Source organism: Onychostoma macrolepis, chromosome 12 (assembly GCF_012432095.1).
Source record: "Onychostoma macrolepis isolate SWU-2019 chromosome 12, ASM1243209v1, whole genome shotgun sequence".
Lineage (NCBI taxonomy): Eukaryota > Metazoa > Chordata > Actinopteri > Cypriniformes > Cyprinidae > Onychostoma > Onychostoma macrolepis.
Window position 1 is genome coordinate 14812489 of NC_081166.1, and position 15032 is coordinate 14827520.

The window sequence follows — 15032 nt, forward strand, 5'->3', positions numbered from 1 at the left end:
AAAATGATATAAATACTGTTCAGTTTCTTGCACAAACCGATCATTTCGTGTCTTAGGACATCAATGTATTGTCACAAGCTGCAAGGTTTAATTTGGATTTGTGTTTGCATGTTATTTTTCTCCCAAAGATTGTGTGCCCATTGATGGGCATTATATGACTGACAGACTGCAACGGTTTGAGTTAAAAAATCTTTGTTTGTGTTCTACTGAAGAAACAAAGTCACCTACATCTTGGATGCCCTGGGGGTAAGCAGATAAACATCACATTTTCATTTTTGGGTGAACTATTCCTTTAAAATGAAGAGAAGAAATTGTTGAATCAAGTCGTTATTTTGGGGGTTTTTTGCGCTCAAAACGTATTCTCGTAGCTTCATAACATTACGGTTGATCCACTGATGTCACTATTTTAACGATGGCCTTAGCTTTCTGGCCCTTGAACGTGTCTGTTGCGTTGCTTTCTATTCAGGGTGAGAAAGCGCTCAGATTACATCAAAAATATCTGTCATTAATTACTCACCGTCATGTTGTTCCAAAACTGTAAGACCTTCGTTCATCTTTGGAACAACATGGCGGTGAGTAATTAATGACAGAATTTTAATTACTGCCACAAATTTATATATTTTGTCAAATTTGCAACCATTTACGAGGGCAAAACAGTATAAATTATGGGGTTTATTGCTAAAAACGATTAGAAGGATAATAGGAGATGCAGTGTATACAGTACTGATGTATAGGACTAGACGCCATTTAGTGTGTGGCTATGTGTGTGTATGACTGGAGAAGATGGCCCAGAACATGCAAGCAGATCTGTGAGATCTTGGGCAAGAGCTCTGATGTGGTGTTGTGGTTTAGGAGACTGGAGCTGAGAACAGAGCGATGAAACCCTAAAATGGACTCAGACTGCCAAAAGAGCATGCATTTTTGTGTGCTTCATGCATATCAGCCGTTAAGACACACCGATACCCCAAGAACAGATCAAAGGTTACAACTTAACAGATATGTAGCTGGCTAGATGTATCTATATTTCGCTCTCTTTCTCACTCTCTCTCCTCTACTATAATTTGTCAGCTCTTGAGGGTCTCCCTTACTCTCTGTGGATGTAGTTTTTCTGTTTTAGGTGGTAAATCAAAGAGAAAATGAATGGAAGTACGCAGAGTGCAGCTGTTCTTGTTTTCATTTTTCCATGCACTCACTCGGTTTTCTCACAGACAGGCATGAACCATGTTCTCCGAGTAGCACCTGAAATACTGACCCCTGAGGTGGTCTTATGCATGAGCGTGTGTTTGCCTGACATATATATTGCTTCACAGAGTCGGTCTCTCAGCGCTCGAAGGAGAGAAGCACGGCCCAGTGTTCATTTCCTGCCACACAGCTCACTGAGCCGAGTGTGTGTGAATCTTTTTGCACTATTGACTCTTGAACTCATCCAAACAAGACATTTAAAGAGAGCCATTTTTCTGTTTTCAAAACGTGGCCTGTGTTGTAAATCTATCTGGTCCTTTTTTCTGCCAGTTGTCCTCTTCCTGGCTAGTGTGAGGCCGACAGGAGCCAGACAGGGAGCCAACGGAGCATATTTCCCATGTGGACAGCCTCTCTTGTGGCATGCTTTTGTGTGTTTGCATGTGCTATCCTTGTTTCTTTTTACAGGTCCGTGTGTGAGCGCCCTAAAATATCTGTGTTGTTCCAGAAAACCACCATGTTTGCGTGCATGTGCACTTAAAGGTTTGGGCGCATCTGTTCGTGTTGTGTTAACTCCAGACAGTTTGGATGACCTCGCTGTTTTCCTGACAGCCTGTGTAATTAAAGCTGCTCTCCATGCCCTGCGCTTCTGACCCATAATGTTGCGAATTTGAGAAGCAAGGCCTTCTGCTCCGCCATTGATGTATAAAGAACGCTGTTATTTTCTGGAGGCCGCTGGGAAGTGTAGGCGTGTGAAAAGGAAACACTGCTTGGCACAGCATTCTTTCACATCCCGTCTGGTATATTTGGCCTGGCAGCCAATAATGGCCAGTTTACACGGATCCTTTTATAGGCTGCTGGGACATAAGGTTAGATGTTGACTGTTAAACTCAGCCTGTGACTAGATGGTCAGCGGTCGGAAGAACAGTGTTGTAGAGTGACTGACTAAAAGTAGTGACACTACTCGCTTAACATCGTGTGTAGCGTGACAGCATCTCAGTTCTTCGCAAAGCAGTGTTCCTTGTTGTGTTTCCAGTAACAAGCTGCTTTGTCCAACAAGTGGTTAAGTGAGAGACAGTGCTGTTTTTAATGTCACATTGCAGCTGAGTGAGCTGTGGCCATAATCAAATTTGCTTAGTGAATCTATTCAAACAGTTACTGTAAAAGAACTGCTATAAAAAAAAAAGATTCCCAGATTTATGATTCATGGAACTGTTGTCATTGTGCAGCATTTTACACGTCTTTGTAGTAGAACCTTTGTTTAAAGACGGCTGTTTGTGACCGTTTTAAACTGTTGTTATGATTTAGGGGAAGATTAGTAATTTTCTGTTTTAAAGTGTAAATTTATGATTTCGATACCTTGTTTGTAATATTGTCATATACATTTTATATATATCTTAAAAATATTGCACATTTCCAAAAATATATTGTCTCCTTAAAGTTATACTTACAGTAGTATTCAGTATTCACTTTTGCACATAAATGGCACTTACAACGTGTTAAAATTATGTAGACTTTGTTTTAAATGCACCTTTAGTGTTTTTTTTTTGGCTTGATTTACAATTTAACTACATAAAATTAGAGGTATTTTAGGAGGGGAAGTGAACAAGAACATTAGAAAAGAAAATGGGTCTCAGTCACTAAGCATGTGTATCCACAAAATTTTTGGTGAAATTTATGTATGAACGTTTTTATAACAAATGGTTCACAAACTAACATTTATTCTAAATTAATGGAAAAAATTGTAGGAACAACTGAAACCACAAAAAGTACATACTCTTGATGGCCTACGGCTATATAATCGTAAAAAATTGCTTGATCGGCTCAGGACATCCCTTGTTTTACATGAATTTTGCATCATAAAAGTACTTGGAGATCCAAGAAATGCACCATGCGTGTGCTTCAGAACAAACACACACAAAGTGCACATGAGCATCCATTTCATACACGAGCTTTCTAAAATGTACTGTATTTCAATCTGCATAAATGATGCATTTGTCAAGCATATGTAAGGTAAAACACTGAAATACCAGAGTAAAAATGCACATTTCTTTAACCATGAAACTTTATGCAAGCTTATTCCATATAAGCTTATTCAGTATAATAATAATGGGTTTTCCCTGAATATCAACTCAAGTATATGTACAGCTGGCTAATGAGAGGTGTTTGAAATGGTTTTGTGGACAGCATGCTTGCTATAGCTGGAAGATCTTGCTGTGCAAATTCTCAAGCAAGAATGTCTTGTTGCTGAGAGTGAATAAAGGCTGTAAAGGCTTCACAAATTTGTGAAGAAAGCCCTTATATAGAGATGGTTTAGGCGTGTTTATGCAGTTCACTAACATTAGAACATTAGTTGTGAATTAGGCAAATTTTTATGTTCTTCTGTTCATACAAAAACTAAATCCATGCCACTAGTGAATAACACCCAGCGAGGTCATCTTGCACTTTAAGCTCAGTTGTGTTGGTGCCTGAATATGACAAGAGCTCTTAAAGGGATTGTTCACCCAAAAATGAAAAATCTGCTTACTCCAAGGGCATCCAAGATGTAGGTGACTTTGTTTCTTCAGTAGAACACAAACGAATATGATGTCAGTGTTATAATGTCAGTCAATGGTACCCAAGGCTTTGAGAGAAAAAAACAAACACGGACAAAACCAAATTAAACCCTGAGGCTCGTGACGATACATTGAGGTCTTTAGACACGAAACGGTTGGTCTGTGCAAGAAACTAGGTTAAAAAACGATAAATACTGTTCAGTTTCTTGCACAGACCGACTGTTTCGGGTCTAAAGACCTCAATGCATCGTCACGAGCCGCAGGGTTTAATTTGGTTTTGTCCGTGTTTGTTTTTTCTCTCAAAGCCATGGGTACCATTGACTGACTGACATTATATGACTAACAGACTGCAACTGTTTGAGTTGAAAATCTTCGTTTGTGTTCTACTGAAGAAACAAAGTCACCTACATCTTGGATGCCCTGGGGGTAAGCAGATAAACATCAAATTTTCATTTTTGGGTGAACTATCCCTTTAATGGTCATCATATCTACCGTTTGCTGTGTTTTTTGCATGTATATAAGCATGTCAAAGATATTATGGTGTTTATGCTCGTTTAAACATCACAGACATACTAATGAAACTTTAGGGATTTGATTCACAGTTCCAGTTGTGATTCCTAGAAAAACAGGAAGTAGCCAACAAAGGGAGGAAGTGAGGTGCAGCCTGGGAGAGGACCATTTTTACAACCCTCAGTTTGACCCATTGAGCATGCTAAAATAAACCATGATGTTGTCATTATTTTATTAGTGTACTGATGTTTTAGGGCTATAATAATGTCACATCATGTTAGAAGGTTTCACTGGAGAATAATCTTTATAGCCCATCTGACATGCCTCAGGTGTCTGTGTTGATTCAGATTTTCTGGGTCTTGTATATATTTGTTTATATTTTCTCTTTGGCTGTGTGTGTGTCTGGGTGTATAATGTGTTTCCTGTATTTCCTCTGCAGGTCTGTATGAGCTGTTGTCTGTACTGCCGTCTCAGTTGCAGCCTCATGTTGAGAGTGCAGATGACCACTCTTTTCTACACGCTATGTTTGGGGAGAGGAGTCTACATTCATTGGTCAAGGTGAGAGTGTGTGTGTGTGTGTGAGAGACACAATAGGTCACTAAATCTCTCATTTTATTGCATCTGTGATTGTGCTTTTTAGGGAGAGTGTTGTGGTGTTTGTATAGTTGGTTGGTCTAAGAAGCGGTGATCTAAAGGCATATCCAAAAAAAATTGTAGTAAATTGGAGATTTATATTGAATGTGAGCTTTTTTCGGACTTCAAACAGCATGTAGGCCGTATGCCATGTTGATGATAAATCTACATCTGTGGTAAAGGCCAGTTTTAATTGTATTTGTCATTTTAATTCTTCTCTCTCCGCTTATTTAGTTTTATTATCCGGCTTGTTCCTTTTGAGTGTTGAAGTTTTAACATGCCACTTGTAGGAAATACGTTTAGTCAGGTTGTGCTGTGCCTGTGCTTATCAGCTTTCACTTGTTTTTTCTTTCAATTCCTTTTGATTTGTCCATTTTTCTACCCCTCATTCTTTTTGTCACACACAGTGTTTTAATGGTCAATCACTGATGTCATTGATACTATGGTACATGGGCCCATTTTCAATACATTAAGTTCACTAGCGATATGTCCCGATGTACACTGGATTTGTTGTGGACTGAGCTGGCCTGTGCTTCAGAAGTGCTCTACATAACCGTCTACCTGCAGAGGCAGAGGAGGTCTGACAGGCAGGACAGCGGACCGCAGTCTGAGCCAAAGACCTCTGCTCTCTTCTCTCTATGCAATTAAAGCAGGGTTTCACACATGTCCAGCTGCACTCTGTTCCTCTGCCAAGTTGCCACTCCAAAGAGCCTTACAGGAAATCTGACACAATCTATAATTTCCACCTAGGTTAGGTTTGTGTGTGTGTGTGTGTGTGTGTGTGTGTGAGAGAGAGAGAGAGAGAGAGAGAGTGAATGAGTGAGTGAGTAATAATCTGGACATTTTCCTATAAAATAGTTCTAGTGAGATGTAAACAGTTCTTTCCCAAAAGTTTTTAGTCTTTACTATAAAGTTTGATCAGATTTATTTTTATTTTATTTCACTATTTCCCACCACCACCACCTCCACCACCTAATCCTCGGATCGTAAACTTAACCCAGCTGTGAGATCAGATGCTTAAGTCTGCGGTTTTTACCTTTTGTTCATTTCTGTATTTGTTATTACAAGAGGAAACCAGATTCAGCACAGACTCCTGTATTCAGCCCTCAAGGGAACAAGGCATGCACCTGTGGGGCGATGGGGAAAGGTGACCCCCTCTGAGGAGTCTGAGGTTTAGGCCTGCCATAGTCTGCTCTTTTATTTACTAAAGCAGACGTAATGGAGCACAAATGATTACTCTTACCTGCTTTTCCACTGACCGCATGTACGAAGTGCCCAATATTGCCTTGTTTCATTAATTTTCCCCATGGAAAAGGTGGTTCTGGACCTGAAAAATGGCCCCTTTAACCATAATCCAGTAACATCGGTGGCCAAGGAGAGGGATACTGTCCTCACCACCTAAAATAGTTAAATTACCTTTTGATTAGATCAGATTTCTGGTTTTGAGTATCATGGACTATCATAAACTAAAAATGTTTCCACAAAAATATTAAGTAGCTGTTTTCAACATTGATTATAGTAAGAGATGTTTCATGAGCACCAAATCGGCATATTGGAATGATGTGGGATATTTGTTTACAGGAAGGTAATATAGTAACAGCTTAGTATCAGAGTCCGCTATGAGGTCCATGGAAACATGGAAAAAGGGCTACCTGAGAACTTTGGCATGTAGGTATGGCTTTAGCTGATTTTTTTTCTTATTTTTTTATTTTCCCCATTTCACTTGACCTTGGCAAGCCCAGTCAAAAAAAAAAGTTCTACTCTAACCATATTAAAGCTTTCCATATAGAGTCAGGCAGTTTAAATCTCACACTTATCTACTTATCAGTTTATAGCACAGACGGATATATGTCTGCCTGACTGTTGAATCTGAGACGCTGAAAATGTATTTGTTGGAGTCCCAGACGCTGGCAGTTACGGCTATACATTTTCCTACTTAACACCGAGCCACCATATTAATGTTTGTGAAGTCTCTTAAAGAGCAGCTGGTGTCTGATTCCGATTCTTTATAATCCGTATTCTGCATCCAAAATAAATTCCCAGAGTAATACAAGCCTTCTGCATTCAGTGTCTGGACTCGGCAAGCTCCAGAGTCAACAAATGCATATCTCTGTGCACACATACACACATATGCTTGAGTGAGACTGTGTGTTTTTTTAATGTGCGCGCACATGTGCGTTTGTCAGGAATACTAAATGTGCTTGGGATGGAATGCAGACATATGTAGTATATGTTTAATCCATAAAGCCACTGACGTATTACATTATACTCACAATTAGAGCACTAATGCTTGGTTACAGACACAAGGGGCAAGGGCAAGACCTCATCTGAGGAATGTTGGAGCATTTCTCATACAAGCCAATGTGAGATCATATACTGCTTTTACATGACAGGCACCTTTTTTTCCTCTTCTTTCATAAGGACTCTGTCTCCCGATTTTGGATCTTTCTGCTGTGTTCACATTGCTGTAGCTTTCATAAATCTAAAATAGTACATTTCAAGTGCCGCACGTACCATAAAAAAGTGCCATTCCTTCTGTTTTATGAGTTGTGAAACTGGATATTAGAAATGGGGAATGCCACACATCACTGCAAAGATGTTTGCCCTTCATTTCTGGAACAGATATACTGGTTTAAATGGTAATGTTATTGAAGTTTAAGTTCTGACATATAGCTTTTACCAGAACATTAACCAGTTTATTTGTTGAACTTTTCATAAAGATTAAAAAGGTGTGTGTCGCACCTGTCCTGTATGGTGGGGTTTGTGTAAACATCGCTCTTTGACAGGCATCTCACAGTCAAGCCCATCTGTCTGCAGGCCTTTCCTGTCTTGCTCTTTGAAGGTCTGCGATCAGTTTAAGTGTGAGGTGATGAGGTGCAGTAGGGCCGCTGGTGTGGTTTTGGGCCATGCATCGGACCTTCAGGGTTACATGATCCAGCTGCTCTGGGCACTTAGAGACATGCGGAAGAGAAGAGGTCAATATCATTTCAACATTACAGATGTTAGCACTAGCCCAGAGCAGAACTATACTATACTGCAAATACATACCATCTCGGCAAAGGAGAAGTGCTCACTAACACAGATTTAGACAGATTTGTGAACAATGATGAATTCAGCTCATGAAAAATGGGGCAAAAACAAGTGTTGCATTTCTAATTTTGTTCAGTGTATGTAAAATGTATGAAAAGTTATCTGTAAATATAAATATGTAGCTCATTATATTAAAGGTGTATCTAACAGTTTAATATTCTTCTTTGTCATTTTTAAAGTCAATCTTATTAGTTTTATGTTTAGGTATTTTTACATTCAAAATCGTAGAAACACCTAGTCTGTTTTTAAGAGTACAAAGCTGCACTGCTGTCCAGGTTGAAACTTTCAGGCCTCTGCCTGAAACCAGTTTGAACCACACACCAGTTGATTTCAAATTGCTTTACAAAGGAAATTTTGAATAGAGATGAGAAAAGCACACTTTTTTTTTACAGCCTCAAACTCTCCAAAATTCACCCATCAGCTTTCACAAACACACTCATGTCATACGAGCATTATATGTTATCTGATCAGAATATGCATTTATTTGGAGTATTTGAGAGAAACCCCAGAGACATTTGAAACTAGAAAAAGCAGAACATTTGGAAAAGGGCCTGAAAGTACTGGAATGTATCCCAGCATGCAATGTGTGCAAAACACATGTTCAAATATGGACGATTTAGAATCCTTAATTTGTCAAATATGCATGTCTTTTGTATTATAGAAAAACATCTTGCTGTGAGGTGGCAGGACTAACCGCTAAGCCATCATGCTGCTGCAAGCACTACATTGTTGAAATGAATGACAGTATATGCTTTATGAAACTGTTCAGTTATTGTTGAATTAGTCGGACAGCAAGGCCAACAGTGTTCATGATGGAACATCGCTCTGGCTAAGGGCCATATAGACTGTCACTTTCTATGGTGAGAAGTTCAGCATTTTCAGTTTACTTTGTCCCATATAATGAATGCTATAACGCCCTGTTTACTGGTCAAGTTTGAATATACATCTGTTGGAGTGTGTGCCACTGCTCGGCTTCTGCAGTCCTGCGTCACTCTTAACCTTATTTGACCCATAATGCATTGCGAATTACAGCTACATCTTGTTTACAAAATGTTTAAACAGTAAAATTCTGTAAAATTTTGCTGTAGAAACTACAGCAATTTTTAACAGTGTGAGGGGAACTTGCTTTTAAATAATTTTACAGGTTTTTACTGTAGCATTTTAACTGTACCATCATCATGCGATCATATTTGTATTTTTAATTTTTGTTTATTACAGAGGTAGAAAAGACATTTGTAATGTTAACCGAGACCAATGTACCCAGTTTCCACAAAAATATGAAGCAGCACAGCTATTTTCAATATATATAATAAAAAAACAATGTTTCTCGAGCACCAAATCAAAGGATGATTTCATGTGACACTAAAGAATGGACAAATGGCTGCTTTAAATTCAGCTTTGCTATTAAGGAATAAATTACATTTTAAATTATATTAAAATAGAACCATATAGAACTATTTTAAATTCTAATAATGAAATATTTAACAATATTACTATTTTTACAGATTTTTTTTGCTAAATAAAAGCACCCTGGATAAGCATATGAAACCTTTTTCAAAAAAATTTAACTGGCCCCAAACTATTGAACGTTAGGGTAATTGTTCCAAATCAGTCACAAATAAGGTTTCCTTTCACCTAGAATGCTGTCTTAGAAGGCAGCTGCTTATGTAGGTAGTACCCAGCAAGACCGCTCATTAACTGAGCCTTTTTCTTTGATGCTTTCTATACTCGTCTCCCCCTTCTTTGCCCTTTTTCTCTCTCCGTTGTCATATTCCTTGAATTCCACATCAAGTTTCCTCTCCTCCGTATCTGTCAGCGTTCAGTGTAATTATGTTTAAAGCTGTGTTTGTTTGGCTGCAGAATGCTCTTGGAGGACCTGGAGGCCAGACTGGCTGCCGTTTCTCTCACCTGCTTATGTTCTCCGCTTGTGTTTTGTCAAGGGCCTGTGGGTATTTAATGTCTGGTCCAAGAGGATTTAGACACTGCTCCATTGTAGCATGTGATCTGAACCTTGACCACAAAACATAGTATGTTTACCAAAGCATTGCTTTGTTTATTCATATGTTTTAATACTAATTACTAAAGTGTCAAGCCAGAGATAAGTAAAAATGACACCATTTTATGATGGCTAGTCAAAGGAAGCCCTATATGTTGTGTTTTAGGGGGTGTTCACATCAGATGCATTATTCCGATCAAAAACAGTTGGACAGAATGCTACTATTTGCAAGTATCTCGTAGCAGTTTTAACTTATATTTAGTTGTATTAGTTTTTAGTTACATATTGTTGTCTCTAAATTCATCTTTTTTTAAAGCATAAAAATATTGAAGCTTGGGTAAACGTACCTATTAAGCTCACCAAAATCTACATTGAGACATTTTTAGTGCACAAGATATTTGTTTCAGTACAAAAAGCTGTTAAAATAAAATGTTAGTCTCTCACACAAAAATATTTAATTTTATTTTAAATGACAAAAGCATTTCAATTAAGATAAACATCATTCAAAAAGTCCGGCTGTGCTTAATGGGTAAATTTTTGTACCCTTTAAGCACACCCCTGGTCCCATTAAGCTCTCATCATGTTTTATTAAAAATTCTTGTTTATTTTAAGGAAAATTTTAAAAGAATAATTTGTAAAAATTTATTTTTTTGAAGGTACAAAGTCAATCACAAAAAAACAGAACACTAAAATCAAGCAACAAATCATTCAATTTGATCAGTTATATATTCATAGTGAAGTGTCATTTAAGCACATTGCAACATCTAGGCTAGTTCACGTTCAACCAAGTAACACATACAAAAATCAGATAAAACAAACCAATAAAACATTTTCTTCATGGGGATGAACACCGAAACGAGCCGCATTATAAACCTCTTATTAAATGGATGTCAACTTATCTATAGTCTCTTAAGGCTGGAATACACTACATGATTTTTGTCCCGATTTTCCACAGATTTACAGTCTGGAGAAGTTGATGCTAGTTGCCAAAGATCAGAGCCAGTCTGTAGATTTGATTTGACAGAATCCATAGAAAATCGATTAACTTAACTTGGTGACAACCATCAGTTAATATTTAAAGTCTGTTTATGAAGTATTTACATAGACGTTCAATGTGAACGAGCTTAAAGAGAGCACACTGAGCTTAATTGGAGCAGCAACAATTTTTAATACATTTCATGTAATATTTATTAAAATGACAGGATTTTTGCTAAATAAATAGTCTAGGTCATGTATTAAGTTCATACATATTTTAATATGAACGACTATTATTAACAATATCTATGAAATTATACTTTTTCTTATTGATGTCACACTGAAGCTGTGTGATTTTCATAGTAGTGCACCCTTAAGCTCACCTTAAAATAATATGAAATCTTTAAAAATTACAGCACTTTAAAACGACAGACCAGCAATAAACTCAATTTATAATATTATGGATGTAAAAGTACAAGCCAGTAATGCCTGTGAAGTAATATGTTAACGTAGCACGCAATCTTATACAGCTAGTCTGTTGCTACATCCAAGTTCCAGGTTATAATATGCAAAAGTCTGAACATTAATCTCTTCATTTTACAATAAGTAGTGAAACTTACCCAAAATAAAGGCATATATATATATATATATATATAATATAAAAACCCGCACATTTAAGGGGCTCCTCTTTTGGTGAAACTTTTTAGACCGCTTTCAAAATGGCTGCAAGACAGTGTGAACACATGGAGACCCATATCTCAGAGTGCAATGATCTGATTATAGGAGGTATATAGTAACAAACATATCAATTGGTTAAGACATCATCAAGTAGGATAATACATTTTTTTTTTCTTTTTATAATCTTGATCTCAAAAATGGAAGTGTGCTTAATAAGTACGTTTACCCATGTGGTCAATTCAGTGAGGTAAACCTCACTAATCGACTCGTCAACTAGCCTTACAGCCATGACCGATTCACGTTGTTCTTCATCCGACTGTGCAATTTTCAAGTCTGAAAAATGAAGGGATTGTTTATCGGTCTGCAAGGTCTCTGTGATGTAGTGGAATAATGGTGCACTAATGCTTGAAGGTATTACTCTGATTCATTGCTCTCATTTCCTGCCCTCTCTTTACTGTGGAACGTGAGCTATGATCGGTGTAAGGGCTCTGTAATGGATTTTAAATATCTGCTCTCTGGCGCTCCTGTGTGGACAGGCAGGTATCTGGAGAACGGCCCGAGCTGTAAATAAAGGCATTGAATCTCACTCAGCCTCTGATGGAATCTAAACTGTACAGAGCAAAACCGCTCCGCCACGGCTCAGACGGCCTAAACAGATGTCGCTCCCTGGAATGCTAAGGAACCGGACAGTTACGTTCCATCCTTCACCAGATCCCACATTCCATTCCTCCTCCACCAAGTGTGTATGAGTCTGTGTGTGTGTCTGAGTGGATAAGAAATATTATGTCTCTTTTCTTCGCCTGCGAGCGTGTTTGCCGGTGTTCGAGAGATTCCACTTCTACACCACTGCTGTAGTAACAGACGGTGACCCCATTCGGAGTTCAGTACGTTTTGAGGGTTGCAAATGGAGTGACGAAGAAAGCACAGATTGTTTGTCACGGGTCCCGGCAACAGTTCTTACCATGGCCAAGCTTTGCCGCATCACAAACGATTCTGGAGAAGGAGATCCAGAAAAATTGCATCTTTGGCTCTCTCGGACCCAGTTGATCCAAGCTCATAGCGTTCCCTTCCCTTTACGCTTCAGCACGGTGGCGGAGTCGTTTGTCTTTTCTTGATAAATATTTAGTCCCCTTGGTAGCAGTTGAATTTCTCTTTCACTGCTGTGTGCTGTTACATAATATTTCACAGGACAAATTCCAGTCTAAACGTGCTGGTAGCTTCTGCAGGGCTCCCGACCATTATGTTGTCCTGCTACCACAATTTCAGCAAGAATGAAATGGTTGAACAGGTATTACACCACCAGTACTATACACAGCTGTTAAAAAAAGATCTTTGCCTTTTTTAATTTTTGTCAGAATACTTTGATCCTTTCACGTATTCTACTTTTATTTTGTATGTTAATCGTCAGTATTTAACCTGCTTATGATGTGTACATCATACATACAGGATATTCAATTAAAAATACATGAAGTTGGGTGGGTTGTATCCATCGCATCATGAAGAAACTGTTATTTGGCATTAGAGATGTTTATTTTTATTTTATTTTTTGTTATTTTATTTAGTTGTGGATGCTTATTTGTACTGCTTATACATTTTAAATTACCTTTGTCAATTATTGCCTTACCTTGGTTAACCTTAAAAAGAGAGATTTAAATAATTGAATAATAAATCATGAATTTAATAATACTTCTAAATGTAATATTTGGCAAATATCAAAATAAATATCACATTTTCATGCTGTACATTATAATGTTGTAATGTCTAAATTTAATAAAACTGAAATAGATTTTTAGTGTTTTATTTTTAATATATTTAGAATTTTATAGAAAATTATATAGAATTTTAACATTGTTAAACATCTGTTTATTGACCGACCAATGAAAATAATTATTAGTTCAACAGTGTCATGTAGAATTGAAATGGTAAGTCCTTGATTTGACTATTGGTTAACATTTGTCTGATATCTGTGTGATGTGAGTGGAAAAGTAATTTGTTGTCTGAATTTGTATAAAGATTGTTAAAAATTACATTGGTTATTTAGGTAAAAAATGAATGGTTCACAATAAGACTAGGAACATTGGAAAGTGCACATTGGAAAGTAAACATTAGGAAAGTAAACGAGGTCAGTTTAGATTCCACAATGACTTTAAGTGATCACTCTGTTTCCTGTTTCACTGCCTATTAGATCCATGAGAAGTTACAGTGTTATGAAGACCGTGCTCCGACTCCAGTACTGGACAGCGCCGGCTCATTGGCTCAAGACGTGAGTGAACCACATGCACACACTTCCTGTTAAAAACCAAAACACTTTTATGCTCATAAACTTTACACACTTCTGCATGGATAAACACACGCACACATGCACAATGTGTGCCTGTGAAAACACATACACAGACGTCTCCCAGCATGTCTAGCTTTAAGACTGACTCCAGGAGGAACTTGTCATTAAAGGAAAGAAAAAAGATGGATGGATGTCTGGGGCAGAGAACACTAGTAGATGGGCTGCAGATGAGAGTGCGAGATGAGGCGTGGAGTATTGTGTGTGTGTGTGTGTCTCTGTATAAGACATTAGTCATCAGTATTATAAAACACTCAACGTTTAAACTCTCAACGGCTTGCATAATGTAAACTGACTACTATATCAACATGGCCGCATAGACACACACACACACACAAACCTATGTAAACTTTGAAGAGTTTACTCTGGATATGATCACAGAGAGGAAAGACAGAAGGAAAGAACACAGGCGATTCAGGGAAGAGCATCTCGGGTCATCACTGACTTTATGATGGGCAAAAATGTACTTGGAATAGTCTGGATATTCAAAGCATTTTTGCAATAAAAGATGCCACTTCTGTTTAAACTGTGTTTCTGTGCTCAAATCTACATCCTAGAAGAGCTAATCAGCTTTGATACACGTCCGTTTCCTGTGGTTAAGGCTAGAAGGGATGCGTATGGCGCTACTGGGCATGCGCACATCAACACAGTAGTGTTGTCACGGTACCAAAATTTCTGTATTCGGTACCGATACCAGTTAAAATCCACGGTTCTCGGTACCAATTTCGGTACCAAAGCAATACACAAAAACATGCTAATTAAAAAACACACTATTTCACACTATAAGTCAAACAAAAATAAAATGTACAAAAATCAATGCCAGTAGTAGTAGTAGTAGTAGTAGTATCACATACATTCTACTAATAGTAGCCTAATATATTTCTGGCACAATGTCTAAACCGAACTTTTATTTTGACGGGTTGCCGTGAATACCTTTACCTTTTTGTGTGTATATATGATACATGACGCTGGTTTTACTCAAATGAAACGGTAAAATTTGTGTCGTGAAGTGACTCTCAGAGCAGTTCTGGTGATGTTTATGTATTTATGTCCTCATTTAGACAGCAGACGCTGAATT

At 37.8% G+C, this 15032-nt stretch overlaps 1 protein-coding gene across 2 annotated transcripts in view; it reads left to right on the forward strand.

Annotated features, from left to right (window-relative positions):
• The window catches only part of mpp7a (MAGUK p55 scaffold protein 7a), a 141678-nt gene that overhangs the window by 57622 nt on the left and 69024 nt on the right, over positions 1–15032 (forward strand). For both annotated transcript variants that reach the window (XM_058793296.1, XM_058793297.1), the window contains exons 3-4: positions 4684–4802; positions 13802–13879. In XM_058793296.1, the coding sequence (XP_058649279.1) occupies positions 4684–4802; positions 13802–13879 (197 nt within the window). The remainder of the gene's footprint in view (positions 1–4683; positions 4803–13801; positions 13880–15032) is intronic.